The sequence below is a fragment of the Corella eumyota genome, chromosome 2 (genome assembly GCF_963082875.1).
Source record: "Corella eumyota chromosome 2, kaCorEumy4.1, whole genome shotgun sequence".
NCBI lineage: Eukaryota > Metazoa > Chordata > Ascidiacea > Phlebobranchia > Corellidae > Corella > Corella eumyota.
This window is the reverse complement of record NC_137491.1, coordinates 7,973,611-7,994,289: the sequence shown is the minus strand read 5'-3', so window position 1 is coordinate 7,994,289 and position 20,679 is coordinate 7,973,611. Positions and strand designations below refer to the sequence as shown.

The following is a 20,679-nucleotide window of genomic DNA, read 5'->3' as shown; positions in this document are numbered from 1 at the left end:
TACCCTTTTTTTTAGTATTTTTTTTAAAGGAACTCTAGCAGTCAGGCAGTCTGGTGTCAAGTTACTGTTTATTCGAGTGTTGGTTAATAGTGTTCTATATTAAAACATATTTTTTATACTTGACTTTGTTTTTATTTTGAAGGGTAAAATTTTTTTAGACTTTTATATGATGGGTTTTAGAAAATCTCGATTAAAGCTTTTAATTGTGTTTGCTGTCATAGTTACACTATACATGATTTACCAAAACTATGAAAATGGTCTTAAACATAAAGCTCACCGTGAAGAGGTGCGTATTGAACTGGAAAAATATGAAGATGAATTAAAACAAATTGGTTCAAAGAATAATAACATTCACTTACCAGAGTCATCAGACAATAAAAATGATGCAAATGAAAACCATATTAAAATAAAACAAGATCAAAACTTAACTGAGCTTCAGGAAGAAGTTGCAGATTTAAATCTCCGGCAGTGGATACACAACAGGGATGTATATGGTGATGTGACATTTACCTCAGTTATTATTGTAATTCAAGTCCACAATCGACCGGAACTATTCCAGGAACTAATCAATTCCCTTAGTTTTGTAAGAGATATCGAGAAAGCAATATTAGTTATAAGTACCGATTATTCCTCCCCAGAAATTGATAAAATTATAAGTTCAATCAAATTTTGTAGATATATGCAACTCTTTTTTCCATTTTCGATGCAGTTATTTCCCAACTCATTTCCAGGTGAAAGTCCTAATGATTGCCCTAGGGATATGCCAAAGGCTGAAGCTCAAAAAATAAAATGTAATAATGCTGACTACCCTGACAAATATGGCCATTACAGGGAGGTGGCTTATGTCCAAATCAAACATCATTGGTTTTGGAAACTTCACATGGTTTTCTCGGGTATTAGAGCTTTTAAAGACCTTGATTTACCTATTTTGTTATTGGAAGAGGATTATTTTGTTGCTTCTGATATTCTCCATGTTCTGGAAAAAGCTCTTGCATTAAAGGAAGCAAAGTGTCCTAAATGTCAAACCATTAGTTTAGGAAATTACGAGCAAAATCAAGATTACAAAAACCAAGGAAACCAAGTTGATATTCGTGCTTGGACAAGCAGCAAACATAATCTAGGAATGGTTATCACTCGAAGTTTTTATAATGATATTGCTGTGGTTACAGATACTTTTTGTGAATATGACGACTACAATTGGGATTGGTCTCTACAATCTTCATTTACCTCAACTCAAAATCCATTGTTCACAATTGCTTTTAAAGGAAGCAGACTTTTTCACTTGGGAACATGTGGACTGCACTCCCATAAAGATTGTGACGTGAATAAAATTGTCACACAGGCAAAATCACAATTCTCATCTAGAAATTTATTTCCAGATGAATTACACGTAGCACTGCATAGTTTAACCGCCACTAAATTACCTCGACCGAATGGTGGATGGGGGGATATCAGGGATCACACTTTGTGTAAAGAATACAAATCGCTTTGCGAAAAAGCAATTTCTGAGTAAAAATCCTAATACCATAGTTTATGCAAATGTGCAATAAAATAGAGTACTTACTTGCCTTAGTAAATTAAGTGAAGTGAACAAAGCCTATTTTAGATTATGTTTTGATTAAAGAACTATGATTAGATATCTTATAGCTATAGGCCTAATAATATAAAATATGTTTTTCATAAAGTTTATTTTGTTCATTATTTAACTTTATAGTACAAATTTTTCAATGAAGTGTTTTAGACATTTATTACCAACATAAACAAGTATGCACTTCTGGCGGAAAGTTATTTTCTAGGAAAATATTTTTCTTTTTAGACCTATAGATTAGCCACATACTAGTTATATATTAAGTATTATTTAAATTCAACTGTGTACATAAAGTTATCATTATTTGGCAAATTACTGGTTTAAAATTATATTTAAACTTTTTAAAAGATTTATTTTTTGTTATGGTTGCCTTGGTGTTATTGTTTGTTTTTGGTGAATTTATTATATCAGAGTTTGTTTTTGAAAATTTACTTTTTGAAAAAAATTTAAAGACTATTCAATTGTGTGTTAGTTTATTTTTTATACATACTTTATAAAAAACAGCACATCTTTCGTCACAATTGTAAAATTTATCCATTTTTTGTGTCAAAGCATAAACTTTTTTTAAATTATTGTATGGTGTGCTGTGATTTACTCTATTTAACAAAAACGAATCTCTTTTTAGATGTTTAAACCTTCCCAGTAGTTTTATTATTAAAAATGTTGACACGTAAATAATTGGATGGCAAACAAAATCAAAAAGCAATTTTTGAACCATGATTTTGAAAAAAGTCAAACTGTTTTGGATACTGACATAGCTGTTGTGAGTTTTTCCGACAATGCTGTTCATTCCAGTATTAACAATGGCTCTCCATCATTATCCCTGTTTAATACACTGGATAAAAAAAATGGTAAGTGAACTGCAAACCTAGCTTATATACAAGCCACAATGTGGTTATGTTACTCTTTTTATTTATGAGTTGAACTAAAAGGTACTTGCTAGACTGTTTCTGCAGAAAGTTCTTATTTTAATCTTAATGCATACTGGATTTCAACTTCATTTAAAGCTTAATATTTTTTAAAGCTTCAAATGTGGCGACAACTCGGTTTAACCCTTTTAACAAAGGATCTGATGAATCAGAGAGAAGTTTTAGCACAGACACAAGCGAGAAAGATTCAAGTTGTTCGGGGTCGGTCGACACAAGTTTTGCCGAACTTGGAATTACTGAAAACTATTTTGCTCACCCAGATGTAAGTTTATGTTAGAATTTTGTACTTAAATTTAAGTGCATAACAATTTTAAAGGTTTAAAATCGTTTTAAATTTATTGTTTTAAAGTGTACCATCTGCTAAAAAAAGGTTATGACCATGTGCAAGATTTTTAAGTATGGTATTATTTTATCAAAAGAACTTAAATTTATTTTAAATGTTGCCAGGGAAATTTGGGCCTCTCATCAATAGAGGAGCTGGAAATGGCAATTGACAACTGCAAATCATTAATTGTAAAACTATCTGAAAATTCTAACAAAAGAAAAAAACTGGTCAAAAATTTGGTTGATCTAAGATACAGACTTCAAAAACTAAAGGTTTGTGTATTTTTGATTTTCAATTACTTAGGATACTGTAATTCCAATAAAAATATAAAATTGTATTGAAATGTTTTAGGATGATCCAGTAGTTATTGAACCTCGAACAAAATTAATTCGTGGACACAAATTAAAGAAACGCACAAGTCGAAGTATGAAGAATTATTGTGATTGCTGCACCAATCTTATATGGGGGATGATACAGGTATAAATTCATTTATTTTCATAAGTTTCTTAAATCAGAATAATAGCGAAATAGTATGGACCACATTTAGAAATGGTGAACACAATTTAAATAAAAATCTTTATGCAGGGAATTGTTTAGAATTAAAAATTAGCTTAATGCGTGTTGGCTCTACTTTTTTATGAATACAAGTAACCTTTGGTACATAATGCATTGTTTAGATTGACATAATTATTTAGTTAACTATTACCAGGTTTGGTACAAATGCAGTGAATGTGGGTTCTGTTGTCATTCAAAATGTGTCGCCAATTTACGGCGGCCCTGTGCCGCTGCCATCGTTACACTTCAACTTAATATTTGTCCTGAAATTGGTTTGTCACAGCAGCAATACAGTTGTGCTGAGTGTAGAAACACTATCTCAATTATGTCAGGTGATTTATTTTTAGCAATAATTTTCTGCTTCTTAAACTCTAAAGTTAAAGTTGGTTTAACTAGAATGTATATTACAAAGGTTGAAAATTTATTTTGTTGTTCAAGATATAAAATATTTTTATTAAAAATTTAAGAGAATGTTTTGCTATAAAATCATGTTTCTCTTTAAAACACATTAATTATTAACAATCCATCATTTTAAATTTTAGGCACAGATGAAGCTAGGATATGCAATTATAATGGATTATATTATTGTTCAAATTGTCATTGGAATGACCTTATGGTTATACCTGGCAGGATTGTACATAACTGGGACCTATCCCAGTACCCAGTAAGTTTTAAAATTTATTAGGTAAAACATTTAAAGTTTAAGTTTCTGTTTTAATACTAAAAGTTTAACAAAATTATTGTTGTTTTTTTATTACAGGTATGTCGTCAAAGCTTTCAAATTTTAACTAACCTTTATGACAAACCAACTTTAAACCTTAATTTAATAAATCCTATGCTGTTTAATTATGTGGAGGAGCTATCAGAAATTCGTGTAAATATTTAATTTGTGAACAATGTTTACCTAAATATGTTTTGTTTTAAACAATGTGTAAAAAGCATTACAAACTTTTGGATAATACCTAACATTGGAAATTAATTGTTTTAGAAAATGCGAGAAGATATTATTAAAATGAAGGAATATTTTTTGACGTGTACTGTTGCCTTAAACATGAAACTTCTTTTAATGGTAAATTAATAGTTTGTGCTTCTCTAATTTTACTGTGTTATGTTACTGATAAAAAATGTTATGTTTTAAATAGCAAAATAACAAAAATATAGGTAAAAAATGTTAAAAAAACAGCATAAAAACATTTCTTGGTTATTTATTTTATTAAAAATTTATTTTTTTGAATTAAAATAATGACAAACTTTTATTTATTAGCTTAAAAAGCGCCAATATTTTGTGGACAACTCCATGATGTATTCTGTTATGGATTTAGTTGAGACAAGTAATGGAAGTTTAACTAATGAGTTGACTGTAATCCATACCACATTTGCTAAACACATAAAACTTGATTGCATGGTAAATAAATTACGTTTTAGTTATGTTTTTTTTTAAAAAGCTGAATACAATTTACTAAAAATTAATTTTAAGATGTTATTTGGATAAAAAAAACTTTGATAATATAAAATTTAATTTAATTTTGCATCATTCCAACACAGTTAAGTATAATGTTATTTTATTTATTATTGTAGTTTTGTCAAGCAAAAGGTTTCATATGTGAGATTTGTAATTCTGGTGAAACACTTTACCCATTTGATTCTGCAGTTGTTTCTACTTGTTCAAAGTGTTCAGCTGTATTTCACAGGTTATTATTTTTGTTTTCAATTCCTAAATTTAAATGTTACATTAATTATTATTAAGAGTGTGTACGTACTTCAAATTGAACCCTATTTTAGACATTTCTTTTATGTTGGTATATTTTATTTTTTTAGAGATTGTTTTAGTTGCATTGATATTTTGTGTCCACGATGTAAAAGGAAAAACCACAAACGGGAGATTTCATCCTTCTCCGAAGACCTTAGCTCTTCTGATTTTTCGGAGGAAGAAATTTTGCCTGTTTCATCACATTATTCTAAACCTGTTAAGGGAATAGACATGTATACCACTGTTAAAGTAGAAAATGAATTCAACAAGGAATTAAAATTGGGAAGGGGGAGAAGCAATGCCATTTCCCAAAACATGCCTCAGGATGCAAAGTCTTCATTTCACCAATGGGTCAACAGCAAAAAGGTGAATCCAAAGGTTAACAATGGTCAGCAAAGAGACAAGACTGTTATAAAAAAACAAAATTATTACCCATCTGAACATACTCCACCTGATAACTTATGGTCACCTGTTAAAATTAGAAATGATGTTCGTACTAATTTTGGTAAGAAGAAGTTAGAGGAGGGTGCCTTTTTTCCTTTGCTGCAAAACTCGGCTGATTTCAACGGTAGCTTGTCACCTTATAAAAACTTGCCAAAATCTAAATCCTTTCAATCTACAAGTCAGGAACCAACTGTGACATCAATGGTGTCTAATAATTTTCTTCAACCAAAAAAATCTGAAAATGATATCCCAGAATTTCGTTCTAGGAGTTCAGTTGATTTAAAACAAACATTACAAGATCCCACTATTTATCATTTAGAGAAATGTGATGATGCTCTAAATCCATTTTTAGATAAAATCAATAATGATAATTTAAATCCTTTTCTTGAAAATGAGGAAAGCACAAATCCTTTTATTACAGAAACTAAACAAAGCACTCAAGACAAAACAAATCCTTTTTTAGATGATTGTGTTGATTCTACAAACCCTTTTCGATAAATTTAATTCCCTTAATAATACTAAGTTACTGTATGTTTATATATATTGTATGTATGAATGATTTAACCATTTTTTTAATATTAAAATGTTGATCTATAGTTGCAATAAATTAGTGCATTTATTTTTTATCAGTGTTGTTATGTTAAATAAACTAATCTTATGTTGATTTAAAATTAAATGACGATGATGTGAAACTGCATATTTAAAAGTAATGGGTATACTTCATAAAACAAAAAAACAAGATATAAATTAAATATAAACTTTTAAAGAAATGGACTTTTGGAATTTATCTATTCTATTAATAACTAATTAGTAAGTTCGTTTAAATAAATTTAAAATAGTTTAATACGAGAAAACATTCATTATACATTAATAATGCACAACTTATCAATTTGTTTAAATTGTTGTCTTGTTTGATTATTTAGTCAAAATTTGGGAAAGCGGGGATAAAATCAATTAGTGTGGGGACCATTTATAGTCATAATCCCAATTTAAGCATTAACGATCCGTTGTTGCTTAGAAACAACGAAGCTTTTCTTCTGGTCATATCAATTTACTGGTGTCTGTCTAGTGTTTAAAAGGGCAATACAATAGTCATTGGTTTAACAAAAGACTTTGAAATAGAAATTCTTTAACCAGTATTTATATCAGGTCAAAGTGTCACTCTAAAAACGGGGTAACTTAAAAACAACTTTTTACGTTGTATTCAAATTTCTTTCAAATTTTTTAATTTACGTTAAAATAAAAAGAAAATCTGCTATCATTTCAATGTGTTTAAAATGTATAATATAATAATTCAATTAATTTGGATTTTTTAAATAGTGCTAAAAGTTTAAAGTTATAAAAAAAGTATGTAAAACGTTTTAGTTACATTTAATTCTTCATAAAAACAAAGCATTATGTTGTTATGAGCATGCTATTAAAGAAGAAATTTTTTAATTAAATGATCTCCTAAAAACAAAAAAATTGTCATTTCATCAGGCATTTTAGTTATTTTAACACATGTTATATTTGTAAGCAACTAATTTTTTTTTAGATAAAATTCTCCAAGGTCTGAAGGTAACTAAAACTAGGTTGCTTGTTGATGATGTTTTGCAGTTATGATTAATTCTCAGGAAATATTGGCAGAGCAAAAAAGTGCTCTTGAAAGAAATGCAGTAATCGGGAAAATCCAGCTTGAGAAAAGATTAAACACAATATCAAAATTTCAAGTAGATCTCAGACACAAAATCGAAACTGAAAGACCCGTTTTAAAATATCGAACTTCAATATCACGTCCTGGTTTGCAAAACAACCGAACACAATCACCAAATGATAACAACATGTAATATTATATTTTAAAAAATTAACTAAAAGCAAATTAACCAACATAATTTCAAAATTAAACCTTAATTTCAATAATTTTGTTTTAGAAATATAGCAAATGGTGGATCACCAAGAGTAATAGAAAATTCACTGCCTCAATCCTCTATTGAATTTTCATCTTTGCAACTGGGTGATATAAAATCAAAGAGAAGTAATAGCCTGATATCTAACGAACACAACAACATTTTTCAAGGCAGCAAAAACTTTTTGAATAATTTTAATGAAGAAGTTGGTGCAATTTCTCTAAGTGATTTAAACTACAACAACTCGAATTCTATTGTCACTGCATTTTTACCTCCGCATGGCATTAATACTAACGGTAACTATTTAAATCATATGAGTGAAAATGTTTATTCTTACGAAAATCTAAAGGGGGATACTTTAAAACCATCACCAAGAAACGAACCAATAGTAAATGTGGATGATATAAAAATGTTGTCGAAAAAATCAAATTACAATTTGAACAACAATAGTTTTGCCAAACCGATGACAAAAAATTTTAAGTCATGGTCTAATGCAACGATGGTACAACGAATAAATCCAAGTACTGATGTAAAACCATGTGATGTTGCAACCAACACTCTGAATTCCTATGTAAATTCATATGCAACCAATTCCTTAGCACCGATTAAACCACAAAATTTTAACGAAGAGCTGTCCATCAACGACACCAGAAAAATAAGGCCGTCAAGTTTTAAAGATAGACCGCAGATAAGAAATGGGACAACAATGGCTAAAACAAAAAGCTGTCCCAATGTTAGTAGTTTGATTGTTAACGATTATCCTGAATATCAATCACCTAGAAACACGAACCAAGTAAAAAGTGAATCAGAGACTAACTTAGCAGACATGGCGATAACCAACAACAAACCTTTCAGATCCAAACCCTTGGTAACCTCAAATGGAGGAACATTCACTTCTAAAAAAATAAAAACTTTAACTGATGATCTGGGAGCTAAACAGAAAGCTAGATCCATACGCTCTAAAGGAAGGCATGGTTTTGGACACAACTTTTCTTATGTTAATCACCGTTTAAATGGTAAAACAAATTTACAACCCCAAGCTATTGCTCCAGTGACAAAGCATGTGAGCAGCATACCAAACCAAAGCTCAAGGCTTGTTTTAGATGATTCATTTACTGTTTTAAACAGCACGTCGCAATCAAAATTAAGTAAGAATAACAATGGTGTTAACAGACGTATGCCAACAGTGTTATCTTCAAAACACTTAGACGTTTACAGTAATGGAACTAATATAAAGTCATGTTCACTACCTCCTCAGCATAATGGAAAGCATTCTAAAAATGGGGTTACTAAAAAGTTTCGAAACACTTTTAGTGCACGTAGTAGGGGTAGTAACAGTAATTATGCTGAGTCGCAAGGTTTCCCTGATGCTATTCAACACACATCCAATAAATTGCAACGCGCTTTACTGGTTTCAGCCAGAAGTAAAAGACTGAGTGCAAATAGTGCATCCTTGGAATCAAATATTTCTTTAACTCCTGAGAACCTTATATCATCTCGAAAAAACAGCAATGACAGTGGTCATTATACTTTGTCATCAAAATCTGGAAGGTAAGCAAATAACATAAGTTTTAATTATAATTAATTCTATTAATTTAAAAATTATGGTTTGCAGGTCCTGCGGAGATGGTAAAAATATCGATCAAAAGCTAAGACTGGATCCAAAACAAATTTATAACAAAACTTTTGAGAACTTTCAGCAATGGTGATGTTATTTTATGAATTATATCTACAAATCTTAAGTAGAATTAGTTAACATTTTAACTTAAAGTTTAACAAAACAGAGTTTTTATATTTGTAGTAATGTAGAAACTTGTTAAATATAAATACTTTCATTTACCAGGGATGAGAGACAAGGTAAAGAAGAGCAGTTGGAGTTTGACTACGAGGAAGATAATGAGTCAGAGGTCTGTGTCGAAGAGGATGATGTCTCAGAGGGATTGGAGGAGGTGGAAGGAGATGATGATGGAGTAAGTTTTTAATTTAACAAAATTCATAAAAACTAATCAAAAAAAAACATTTAAAAAAATGTAACCCAATTTACAAGTCTGGTTTTTGAGTTAACAACAATTAACCCGTTATATTTGTAACAAAATATTCAGACATAAAACAACAAAAATATAGTATGAATATCAGTAAAACCTTAATTAAACATTAACTATTTCCTACATTTCCTTCCTATAGGTCGATTCAGGAAGTAATTTTAAGTACAGTGACATGGGAGGAACTGAGTTTGAATTGGGGACTGATGACTTGGATTGTGTGGATGATACTGCTGTCGATTTCCTGGATGAAGATATTGATGATGGAGGATCGGAAATTGCAGGTTTAAATCTTTTTTTTTGTTAAAAAAAGGGTTTTAAAAAATTTTTTTTCACTATTTTTATAGTTATAAAATTATAAATTTTTTACTTAGTTTTCGTGTTTTTCATAACAAAATGGATATTTTTATGATTATTATTATGATCATCAGATTTTTAAATTTTTAATAAAATTTTAGTAGTCTTGTTGTAACATTTAAGTTAATATTAAAATACTTTGTAGGATCTGAGTATTCGGTATCCACCACTGCATCCCAGTGCACAGGTCACTCTGGAGATAACAAGAAATCTAATGAACTCTCCAAACCAGCTGTAATAACAAGTGTGTTTAGCAACTGCCCTCCTGTTATAAATTTTGTTACAAAACATGAACAAAGTGAGTCATGAATAATTTAATTTGTCTGTATTTTATTTAAAAATGTATAATAAATATGTAAACGTTATCCTTTTTTTCTTATGTTAAAGTTACTTATATTTTAATTCAAAATGTTTGATCAACTTTTCTTTTTTTAGTTGAATCGTTGTCGCATGATATTAGGAAACTTTTAAAATGGAAAATCAGCAGCATCACACCCATTGTTGTTCGAAATACTGTCATGAAATCGGGATTTAAACCTTCAAAAAGTAAACTTTAAGTACTGTGTTAATGTAATACAATTAAATAGTTTCTTTGTGTTAATTTAAAGTAAACTTAACTTTTTTGTTCAATTTTTTTGTTCAACCTTGGACCAAAATTGTGTCCATAAGTGGTATTTGTACAGTAATTTTTGAACACAGTTCTGTTAAATTAAAGTAATTAATTAACTGTGGTTGAATAATGAATTACAGAGAATCATGACTGGCTTGGTTATTTTGGAAAACATATGAAAGCAAGTGGATTTCGAGCAGTAAGGGAATATCAAAAGGTAAGCACCTTTTCTAAAAAATAAAATATGCCAAATTTAAATTTAAAATTTTTATTTTTTTTGTGTTTGTATTTTTAAGACATTTGGACACAAGTGCCATAGGTTAATTTTTAAACTAGAAAGGTCAGTAAAGTTTCTTTTGTCTGTCTGTGTTGATATACTTTGTTATGGACTGTTTGTTTATTGTAGGGACAATAGTATTAGGTTTCCATGTTTCGAGTCCCTTTCACCCTTCGGTCAGACAACAATATTGTTGAGACATGTCATTTAATGATATCATGACTCCTATTTCAAACTTTCCATTCAATTACTTACTGTACAAATATAATCATATGTAATTAAACCTCCTTTATAAAATGTTGCCACATAAAGAAACTTCAGGTTTTTTAAAGATTGTATATCAATATTATGACCCATGTATAAAATGTTTGTTTTTCTTGAATTTGATATCAATAATATGTTGCTTTTGGGTTTTTTAGTCTAAATTGACTTAAAATTTTAATTATTTTGATATTTAAACTTTTTAGATGAATCATTTTCCTGGATCTTTTCAGTTAGGAAGAAAGGATCGACTATGGAGGAATTTGTCACGAATGCAGGTAAAAATATTTCATAACAATTGTTTATTTTGTATTTACATTTGTATTGCTTACAAATGATTTTAAAATTTGATTTAAATCTTTAGACTCGATTTGGAAAGAAAGAATTTGGATTTGTTCCTCAAACATTTGTTCTCCCGTGGGATAAAAAGTTGTTAAAGAATATGTGGGATGAGGGAAATAGTAAACAAAAATTCATCATTAAACCTGTAAGAACCAGTCTTCGGCAATATATTTTTTGCTAAAATCATAATATATTTTGAAATTTTTTATATAAAAATAACCTTAAACTCATGTGTTACCTATTTTATTAGCCTGCATCTGCGCGAGGAATAGGAATAAAAGTAATTCACAGATGGAGTCAGGTTCCAATGAAAAAACCCATTCTTGTACAAAAGTAAAACTGATTTTGTTTCTATTTGCATGCTTATACTGTCATATTATATTGTTACAACTAATAAGTTAAAAAAGTTGTTAATGCAGTTAAATTTTCAGGTATTTGTCCCGCCCTTACCTTATTAATGGGAGCAAATTTGACCTTCGTTTGTATGTTCATGTGACCTCATTTGATCCACTTCGTGTTTATTTATTTGATGATGGATTGGTGCGATTTGCTACTTGCAAGTAAGCAATACAACATTTTGGGTATTTAGTTTTTATTGACTTGTACTGGCACATTTGTTGTATAACATGCAATAGCTTAATTGAAAAGGATTTTTTTTCTAATTTAATTGTTATTTTTTTTTTTTTTTAATTTTTTTAAATAGCCTATATTTTAAATTAACAAAATCTAAACTTTTATTTATGTATTCAGCACATTTCTATGTAATTTTAGCATACAAGTTAAAATCATTTTTTTATATTTCTAGGTATTCCACATCCACTAAGCACTTAAGTAATCGATATATGCATTTAACTAACTACAGCATTAACAAAAAATCAGGGGAGTTTCAGCAAAATGATGATGCCTCAATTTGTCAGGGTCATAAATGGTAATTTTGTAACAGCCCCACTTCACAATATTTAAATTTGAAAAGTTTATTACCATATGAGTTTATTTATTGTGCAATTTGAAATTAATTTGTTGAATAAATTAATTAACTAGGAGCTTAAAAGCACTTTGGAAATATTTTGAGGACAATGGAATAAAAACCGATAAAATTTGGGAACAAATGAAGGATATTCTAATAAAGACCATAATAAGGTAGCTAATCTTACTATAAACATTTTTTATTTTTATATCCTACAGATTTATTAAAAATTTAAGAAAGTTAAAATCATTATCTTTTTTTCAGTGTTGAGCAATTTACGAACAGTTTGATTAAATCAAATTGCAGAAGGAGATATTGTTGTCATGAGTTATTTGGTTTTGATATTATGTTGGATGACAGACTTCGACCGTGGGTACTCGAAGTTAATATTTCACCAAGGTAAAAACAAATTTGATGTTTTTTTTTGTTATGCCCTGCTTGTGTTCTTTTATTGACAACGTTTTTGTAGTTAAATGCACGAATCTTTTTTTAATTTGATTTTATTTACCAGTTTACATTCCAATTCTCCCCTTGATGTTGAAATCAAAGGACCTATGGTTAGAGATATGTTTAACTTATGTGGATATCTTATTCCTGACAAAAAACTAATCATGGCTAATGCATCGAACACTAATGCAAATGGGTAACTTTTAATTTTCATACAGCTTTATGTACAAAATCTGTATATCTAATTTATGCAAACCTATTTTTTTTATTGTATATTTCATTAAAGTATTACCTATCCTGTTTGTTTAAGTACTGTGATATCTGCTACTGCCAGTTTCAGTCAAGACAAAAGAAAACAAGGAATTGAATTATCTCCCGACTCGAGATCCAAACACACTTATTTTGCCCAACATCATAAACAAATGGACGAGGTATAGAAAGTGTTTTATGTGTTAAAGATTTTAAACCAATATTAAATGTATTAACCAGGTATTAATGTTACAATTTTTTACAAGCCAGTGTTTATAGTTAATATTAATTTATTTTAAATTGTTTTTATTACAATCCAAGTGTTATGTTTTCAGCAAGAGTTGGCATCTTTTATGTTGGATGTTCTTACAGTCAATGATATTCGAATGTTAGTTGAAAGTGAAGATGAAAACATGAGAAGTGGAGAATTCTGCAGAATATTTCCCTGCATTAACAAGTAAGTAAATATGTCACTTTTTGATGTGCAGCACAACTTAGTAAAAACTTTAAAAAAATCTAACACCTTGTTTGGAAAAAATTACAAAATTTTTTTGTAATTGTGCGATTTTAGAAAATATATGAACTTTTTTGAGCAACCTCGTTATTACAACACCCTTCTCCATGTATGGGAAAGAAGATACACCCATCAAAAACAAAGAGGTTTGTTTATATATTCATAGTTTAATGATTAAATAAATCTATATTGTTAAAAGTATTAATGCTAGTATTTAAATAAATCTATATACTTTTATTACTAATTTAAAATTTAAACTTTAGGCATAGCATTGTTGGAATCATTTTGTCGAAAAGGATTACACTTGCCACATTTTTCTGCCGATCCTGCCAGTATTCCGGCAGAACATGTGTGGAGTCCATCCTGTGTTAATCAAAGCAAAATGTTTATTTCTCCAAGGTTTGTTAATTCAACAAATAATCAAAAAATATTTTAATTATACAAGATTTTTTTATTTATTTTGAGTATAATTTGTTCTTGTTTTTAAAAAAAACTTTATTGATGGGTTGAAGTTATTTTTTTAGAATGGATGTTCGTTTATTACCAGCTGTATCAAAACCAACATCAAATCTTAATGGCTTTACATTATCTAATTCTCCAACTGCCAATGGGTAAAACATTTGTTTAGTTTACCCTGATTTTTTTGTTTTTGATTTATTTTATGTTTTTTTTTATTTGCATGGTTTACTAATATATGTTAAATTGTTGTTTAACCTTCAGAAAATTTACACCAAGAAAGAGAGAAGAGCGAATTGGAAGTTGTTCATCAGCTTATGGAAACACAAGTCCATCTTCCAAATCTATTGCTTATATGTCCTCTGTTAAGGTTCGGGCTGTCTCTTCTAGTCAAGTTGACAAATAATTTATTTAATAATATTGACGAGCACCAAGCTTAATGGCCTTTTGATCAAGACTACCTAAGTTTTGCTTTTTTAGGATTAGAAGTAGATTTAAAGAAACATGTTTAGTGATAATGCATTTTTGTACATAATATTTTTACATGTTTTATCAGCAATTACCTACCTTTCTACAATGCCAAAGAGTTTAGTTAAATTTTGTAGTGTCATGTTAGTGCAGTTTGCCAAATTTTCTTAGTTATTTATCTTCTATATTTATACTAACATTCTTTTGTGTTTTTACTTTTAACTTTTTCTTAGACAAATTTTATTTGAAAGTGAAGTACTATAGTTTTTAAACATGTTTGTTTCCTTTTATTTCTCTTTTACGTTTTGCAAAATTTTTATTTAATTAGAAGCTTTGTATTTTAGGCTTTTATAATATATAAGTTACCTAAATGTTTTGTATAATAAAATGTTATATTATTTCAAATAAAAACACGAGGTGCTAGTTACAAATAAGAAGCTACAAACATTTAACAAATTTTGACACAAACTTGTTGTTATTTTTCGGGGCACATAGTTTTCGACACAGTGTTTTTCCACTTACCGTAAAATCACCACCGACTTTCTGCCAAAATCACCACCGCCATGTCGTGGTTAAGTACGTTGTTCTTTATAAAATATTTAAAATAAAAACGAACCGGAAAATGAAGGAACGGAAAATGAAGGAACCGGAAAATGAAGAAACGGAAAATGAAGGAACCGGAAAATAAAGGAACGGAAAATAAAGGAACCGGTGAAGGAAAGTGAAAAAAGGAGTAGCGGAATCTTAAATACTAAAACGCGGAAATACCGTTGACTGTTTATTTAGGTTTACTGTCATTTATTCGAGAACTGATAAGCGATAATGAGTTAATTTTTATTACCCCAGCATACCCTAACCCTCTTCTATAAAATTCCCGTTTATTTCTAAAATAATATTGACTTAAATACAAATAAATAGTCAACGAAATTTCCGCGTTTTATTTTTTTAGGATTCCGCCTCTCCCTTTTTCACTTTCCTTCAATTTCCGTTCCTTCATTTTCCGGTTCCTTTATTTTCCGTTTCTTCATTTTCCGGTTCCTTCATTTTCCGTTCCTTTATTTTCCGGTTCCTTCATTTTCCGTTCCTTCATTTTCCGATTCCTTCATTTTCCGTTCCTTCATTTTCCGTTCCTTCATTTTCGATTCCCTCAAATTCCGCGTCCCCGTAAAATCAATAAAGTAAATAGGTCTGAGAATTAGTGTGGACTGTAAGACATATTATATCAATTATTTTAAAGAATAAACCAAACAAATCACAGACTTACAACAGCTAGATTGACCAGTCAGGGTATTGCTTCATAAACATTTAAAGTAAAAGTTAATCAGACTAACGTCTGTCTCTATTATAATAAAATTTAATTGCTTTTTAATAATGGCCAGATGGCAGAATGGTTGTTTTTATTTTGCTGTTTTATTATCTTTTAGCTAATTGGTAATACATATGTTTTAATTTTTAGATAGAAGGCTAAGTTGCAAGTAGAATGTCTAAGAATTTTTTTTTTCAGAAACTTTTAAATCAAGCAAATTCAAAGAGTAATCCTCTTCCATTAGATGGTGAAATCTTGTACAGTAAAAATAATGTATGTATTCACCCTCCTAGTTTGCTGACAAACTCTGTTCTTCATCATACAGGCTTTATGACATTAACTGCTACTTTTAAAGAGGAAATATTGTCATTAATGCTGACTTGGAATCCAACTGTATCAAACTTTATGGTTAAAAATGAGGACATTACACAGACAAATAAAAATGTTGAAGTTACACTAGAGGACTGTCTCTCTAAACAGAACGTTTCAAATATTAGCATTGATAAAAAAGACGCATCTTCACAACACTCTTTTCCTGTTAGTGAAACATCTTCTGGGGTAACTGCATCCGCTGATACAAACACCTCTTATAGTGATGTTGAATCTGACAATGAAATTCTTTCTCAAGAAGAAAAGGCTTGCTCTGAAATTGTAACAACTATGAAGGAAAGGGAAAATAGTCTATCAGTTGACTTCCAGCCCCTAAACACTTCATCTCGTTCTCCTCAAGCTATTTATAACTTTGAGTTTCCAGAGAATTCAATAACATATAAACAACATCAAGGTCACGTAATTCGGCCACCCAAAGGTCAGGCATATGGGGCCTTTAACATTGATTTGGCACACATGAGATCACTACGAATATTTTTTCGAAATGAAGATTGTACCTGTGGGGAGTTGATTATTGCAAGTAGAGAGTCACAATACCGAGTTTTGCATTTTCACAATGGTGGGCTTGATTTTGTTTGCAATGTTTTGAGAAACTGGAGGGCTAGTACGAGGCAAAATAAATTGGTAATTGAGGATCTTAGCATACATCATCTTTCTGTGATCTTTCCACATTTATCTAAATTGGAATGTCATCCCGAGGAAGATTTGTATCGAAAGTTAACAGCAGATATGTGGGCTCTTTCTGTTGACGAATTTGGAAGAATTGGTAATGAGGACAATATTTTGAAAAATGTATTTTTCCGAGGTGTTAACAAAGAGTTGCGACCGGAAGTTTGGCCATATTTGCTAAAGTATTTTCAATTTGACTCAACAGTTATTGAGAGAAATGATCTACGTTTGCATAAAACTCGATTATACCATGAAATCAATTTGGAAAAAGAAAAAATAATGAGTGACGAAGAAAACATGGAGGAATTTTACAAAAATGTATCATGTGCGGTTACTAAAGATGTGATTCGGACGGACAGAGCAAACCCATTCTATCAAGGTGAAGATAATGCTAATTTAGAAACACTGCAAAGAATACTGCTTAACTACTCTGTCTACACAAAGACTGGCTACACTCAAGGAATGTCTGATCTTTTATCACCTTTATTGATTGAGATTAAAGAAGAGAGTGACACTTTTTGGTGCTTTGTAGGCCTCATGCACAGAACTTTATTTATAAGTTCACCTTCTGATAGTGATATGGAAAAACAGCTTTATTACCTTCGAGAGTTACTAAGGGTTTTAGTTCCTGACTTTTACAATCACTTGTTAAAGTGTGGGCCTGGTGCTTTTGAGCTTTTGTTTGCTCACAGGTGGATTCTTCTTTGCTTTAAAAGAGAGTTTAACGAGGATGAGGCATTGGCAATATGGGAAGCATGTTGGGCTCAATACCAGTCAAACTACTTTCACCTCTTCGTGTGTGTTGCTATAATTGCATTGTATGGATCAGATGTTGCCGACACTAATCTTGCAACTGATGAAATGTTGCTTCATTTTTCACTTCTTTCCTTACAAATGAATGGGGATCTTGTATTGCGTAAGGCGAGGGGTCTTCTCCATAACTTACGTACCAAACAGAACATACCATGCACTTTACGAGATCTGTTGTGCATGGGAAGTACTGGTGTCGGAAGAGTCAAGTGTGTGGGGTCAAAGGATTGTAAAGTTGGATGTGGAAAAAGTTTACAAAGATATGGCACTGATAGTAAAAATAAATTTAATATTGCAAAGGTGTTTCAGAATTCTTTTTTATAAAATGTGCTTTGTGTTGAAAAATTAATAAAACTTTGTAGAATACATATGATTTAGTTTAGCTTCTTTAAAGATATATGGTAGCTTTTTGTCTCTTTTTTAATAGTCTATAAATTTTATTATGTCTTAGAGTTGTTTTTACGATGAATGTTAAATAATTTATAATTATTTTGAAGCACTTGCACTGCTCTTAACACCTCTTTACCTAAAAAAAAATTTTAATTTTTTTTCTTTCTAATAATTTGTGTTATAGGTGGCATTTTGCTTGTATTTTATTGTTGTCACTGTCGTTCTGTAATTTAAATATTGTTTAATTAAGTTTATTACATTAAAGCAAAATATTTTTGTAAATATTTGTAACTTTTTTTCTTTCCTTTGTACCTACTTACTGAAATCTAGTGCAATTTTTTGTTGTTTGTTTTATAGGTGTCATTTATATTGGCTGTGGTTTACATTTTATGGTTACTTAAGTGATTATTTTTTAAAAATTGTTTTATTATTTGCACAGTTCACGTTACTTCAATTTTTATCTTTATTTTTAAATTATAAAAAACCTACCTTTTCACAGATAAGTATATAAGCGATTTGTTGTCTAGACTATATAATAATTGATTGAAGTGTGCCAATGTTAATTTACTATTTGCTTTTTTAAAATAAATAATATGTTTCTCTAAAACTTGCACCAATATTCTTCAAAGATTAGAGTACTGTACTTTTTATGTAAAAATCATGTACACATTTTATTCATTGTTCTATTTGTGCAATTAATTTTCACATTTTTGGTTAATATTTCAATGTAGAAAACTTATCTTAAAAACTTTCTTTTTTTAAAATTTAGATTATTGCTGTTATAACAAACACTCTTAAAAATGAGATTGGTTATATTGGATGATTATGATAAGGTAAGTATTTGGGCTGCTAAGTATATTCGCAACAAGATCTTGGAGTTTGAACCATCGGCTGATCGATACTTTGTGCTTGGTTTACCTACTGGAAGCACTCCAATGGGTGTGTACAAAAAACTAGTTGAATTTTACAAATCCGGGGCTCTGTCGTTTAAATACGTAAAGACTTTTAACATGGATGAGTATGTCAATATACCACGAGATCACCCAGAAAGTTATCACTCATTCATGTGGGATCACTTGTTTAAACACATTGATATTGCTCCAACCAATGTAAATATCCTTGATGGTAATGCAGAGGACCTTGTTGCTGAATGTAATTTGTTTGAGCAGAAAATTACAGATGCTGGTGGAATACATTTGTTTGTTGGTGGCATTGGACCAGATGGTCATATTGCATTCAACGAGCCTGGTTCTAGTCTTGTGTCTCGGACCAGAGTTAAGTCGTTGGCTCAGGACACTATTTTAGCAAATGCACGATTTTTTGATGGTGACCTGTCCAAAGTACCCCACCAAGCTTTAACTGTTGGTGTTGGAACTGTTATGGATGCCAATGAGGTAAAGAAAGTTTTATTTATCAAATTAGAATAACCTTATTTATAATTTTTTCTTTTGTTTTTTTAAACAAATAATTCTCTAATTTTGTTTCATTTTTGATTCTTTAGGTTATGATTTTAATCACTGGAGCACACAAGGCTTATGCATTACACAAGGCAATAGAGGGAGGGGTTAGTCACATGTGGACAGTTTCTGCCTTTCAACAACATCCGAAAACTATTTTTATATGTGACGAGGATGCTACTCTTGAACTGAAAGTAAAAACGGTCAAATATTTTAAGGAGTTAATGGAGCTACACAACAAGTCTGTTGAAGAGAGAGTAGTAGAACCAGATAAATAATTTGTACAAACTAGGAAAATAAAAGTCGGCTTTAATATGACATAGTTATTGTTCCCTTCCCTTAGATATGACAAGCCTTTGTCAATTTTTTATAATATAATAATTTATGTACAGTATAGTAGGTACATTATAATGAATTTATTACAGTGATACTATAACACAATTTTAATTTGCAATTGGAAAGCTCTGTTAAAGTAGAACACTATTGCATATAAAATTCATTATGTTTAGGTTAAATAGGCCTTAAAGTCTATGTTGCTGTCATTTCAATCCTTGTTTAATGTTGGACTACTATTATAATGTCTAACCAATTCCATTGTGAATAAGATTATCGGTTTATTGATTTTTTTGCCCACAGTTTTTAACTAATATGGGGAATCATTTCATTACATAGTAAAAATAAAAGTGCCTTAAGACTTAAAACCAATTTAATTAACAAAAGTTTGACATGGCGATCATCAGATCAATACTGTTACCATTGACTGCCAATTTGTTAATATTTTGATATACATTATTAATTGTCATATTCATACATTCATAAAAGTTCTGAAATAAACTTAAGACAATACCAATCATGTCTCTACACTGTTTAATTGTGTATTTGTTTTTGCTTGCACTTAAATAATTACAAAAAAATATAAACTATTCCTTTGTACCGAACTTAACTAATATTTCTATTGTATGTAGTTACAATTTTTTTTTAATTTGGGGAGTAGCTTTCTAAATGTTTCATATTGGCAACTTAAGTTACTGTTGTACAGTAACAATTTATTTTTGAACTGTTTTTAATAAGTGTTTATAAAAGCTTTATTCATTTTTTTTCCAAATTGCATATATATTATTATGCTACTTGTAGTTTACCTAAAAAAATTTGAAATTCTTAAAATCATTAATTTATATTTAGAGTTATAC

General features: G+C 29.8%; 5 protein-coding genes across 5 annotated transcripts; all 5 read left to right on the top strand.

Moving 5' to 3' along the window:
- The first annotated feature begins 148 nt into the window (after positions 1 to 148).
- LOC145742758 (alpha-1,6-mannosyl-glycoprotein 2-beta-N-acetylglucosaminyltransferase-like) lies at positions 149 to 2,151 on the top strand. Its single transcript, XM_082560547.1, has one exon. The coding sequence runs from the start codon at positions 167 to 169 to the stop codon at positions 1,511 to 1,513; it is 1,347 nt and encodes a 448-aa protein (XP_082416673.1). The 5' UTR covers positions 149 to 166; the 3' UTR covers positions 1,514 to 2,151.
- A 71-nt stretch (positions 2,152 to 2,222) lies between these two features.
- LOC145743297 (differentially expressed in FDCP 8 homolog) lies at positions 2,223 to 6,251 on the top strand. The gene is made up of 11 exons (XM_082561223.1): positions 2,223 to 2,439; positions 2,613 to 2,779; positions 2,965 to 3,114; positions 3,194 to 3,319; positions 3,552 to 3,729; positions 3,940 to 4,061; positions 4,158 to 4,271; positions 4,386 to 4,466; positions 4,662 to 4,802; positions 4,976 to 5,088; positions 5,216 to 6,251. The coding sequence occupies exons 1-11, from the start codon at positions 2,271 to 2,273 to the stop codon at positions 6,087 to 6,089; spliced, it is 2,235 nt and encodes a 744-aa protein (XP_082417349.1). The 5' UTR covers positions 2,223 to 2,270; the 3' UTR covers positions 6,090 to 6,251.
- Positions 6,252 to 7,132: 881 nt separating this feature from the next.
- LOC145741454 (uncharacterized) lies at positions 7,133 to 14,862 on the top strand. The gene is made up of 22 exons (XM_082559046.1): positions 7,133 to 7,413; positions 7,502 to 9,028; positions 9,093 to 9,182; positions 9,321 to 9,447; positions 9,662 to 9,803; positions 10,022 to 10,174; positions 10,312 to 10,422; positions 10,627 to 10,703; positions 11,231 to 11,302; positions 11,389 to 11,511; positions 11,617 to 11,699; positions 11,798 to 11,926; positions 12,172 to 12,294; positions 12,408 to 12,506; positions 12,598 to 12,732; positions 12,845 to 12,976; positions 13,091 to 13,211; positions 13,365 to 13,486; positions 13,601 to 13,689; positions 13,807 to 13,942; positions 14,068 to 14,154; positions 14,264 to 14,862. The coding sequence occupies exons 1-22, from the start codon at positions 7,190 to 7,192 to the stop codon at positions 14,403 to 14,405; spliced, it is 4,044 nt and encodes a 1,347-aa protein (XP_082415172.1). The 5' UTR covers positions 7,133 to 7,189; the 3' UTR covers positions 14,406 to 14,862.
- Positions 14,863 to 15,935: 1,073 nt separating this feature from the next.
- Positions 15,936 to 18,596, top strand: LOC145743769 (TBC1 domain family member 16-like). The gene has a single exon (XM_082561810.1). It carries the CDS (start codon positions 15,948 to 15,950, stop codon positions 17,964 to 17,966), a length of 2,019 nt encoding a protein of 672 aa, XP_082417936.1. The 5' UTR covers positions 15,936 to 15,947; the 3' UTR covers positions 17,967 to 18,596.
- Positions 18,597 to 18,733: 137 nt separating this feature from the next.
- LOC145743770 (glucosamine-6-phosphate deaminase 1-like) lies at positions 18,734 to 20,644 on the top strand. The gene is made up of 2 exons (XM_082561811.1): positions 18,734 to 19,426; positions 19,534 to 20,644. The coding sequence occupies exons 1-2, from the start codon at positions 18,833 to 18,835 to the stop codon at positions 19,765 to 19,767; spliced, it is 828 nt and encodes a 275-aa protein (XP_082417937.1). The 5' UTR covers positions 18,734 to 18,832; the 3' UTR covers positions 19,768 to 20,644.
- The last annotated feature ends 35 nt before the right edge of the window (positions 20,645 to 20,679 follow it).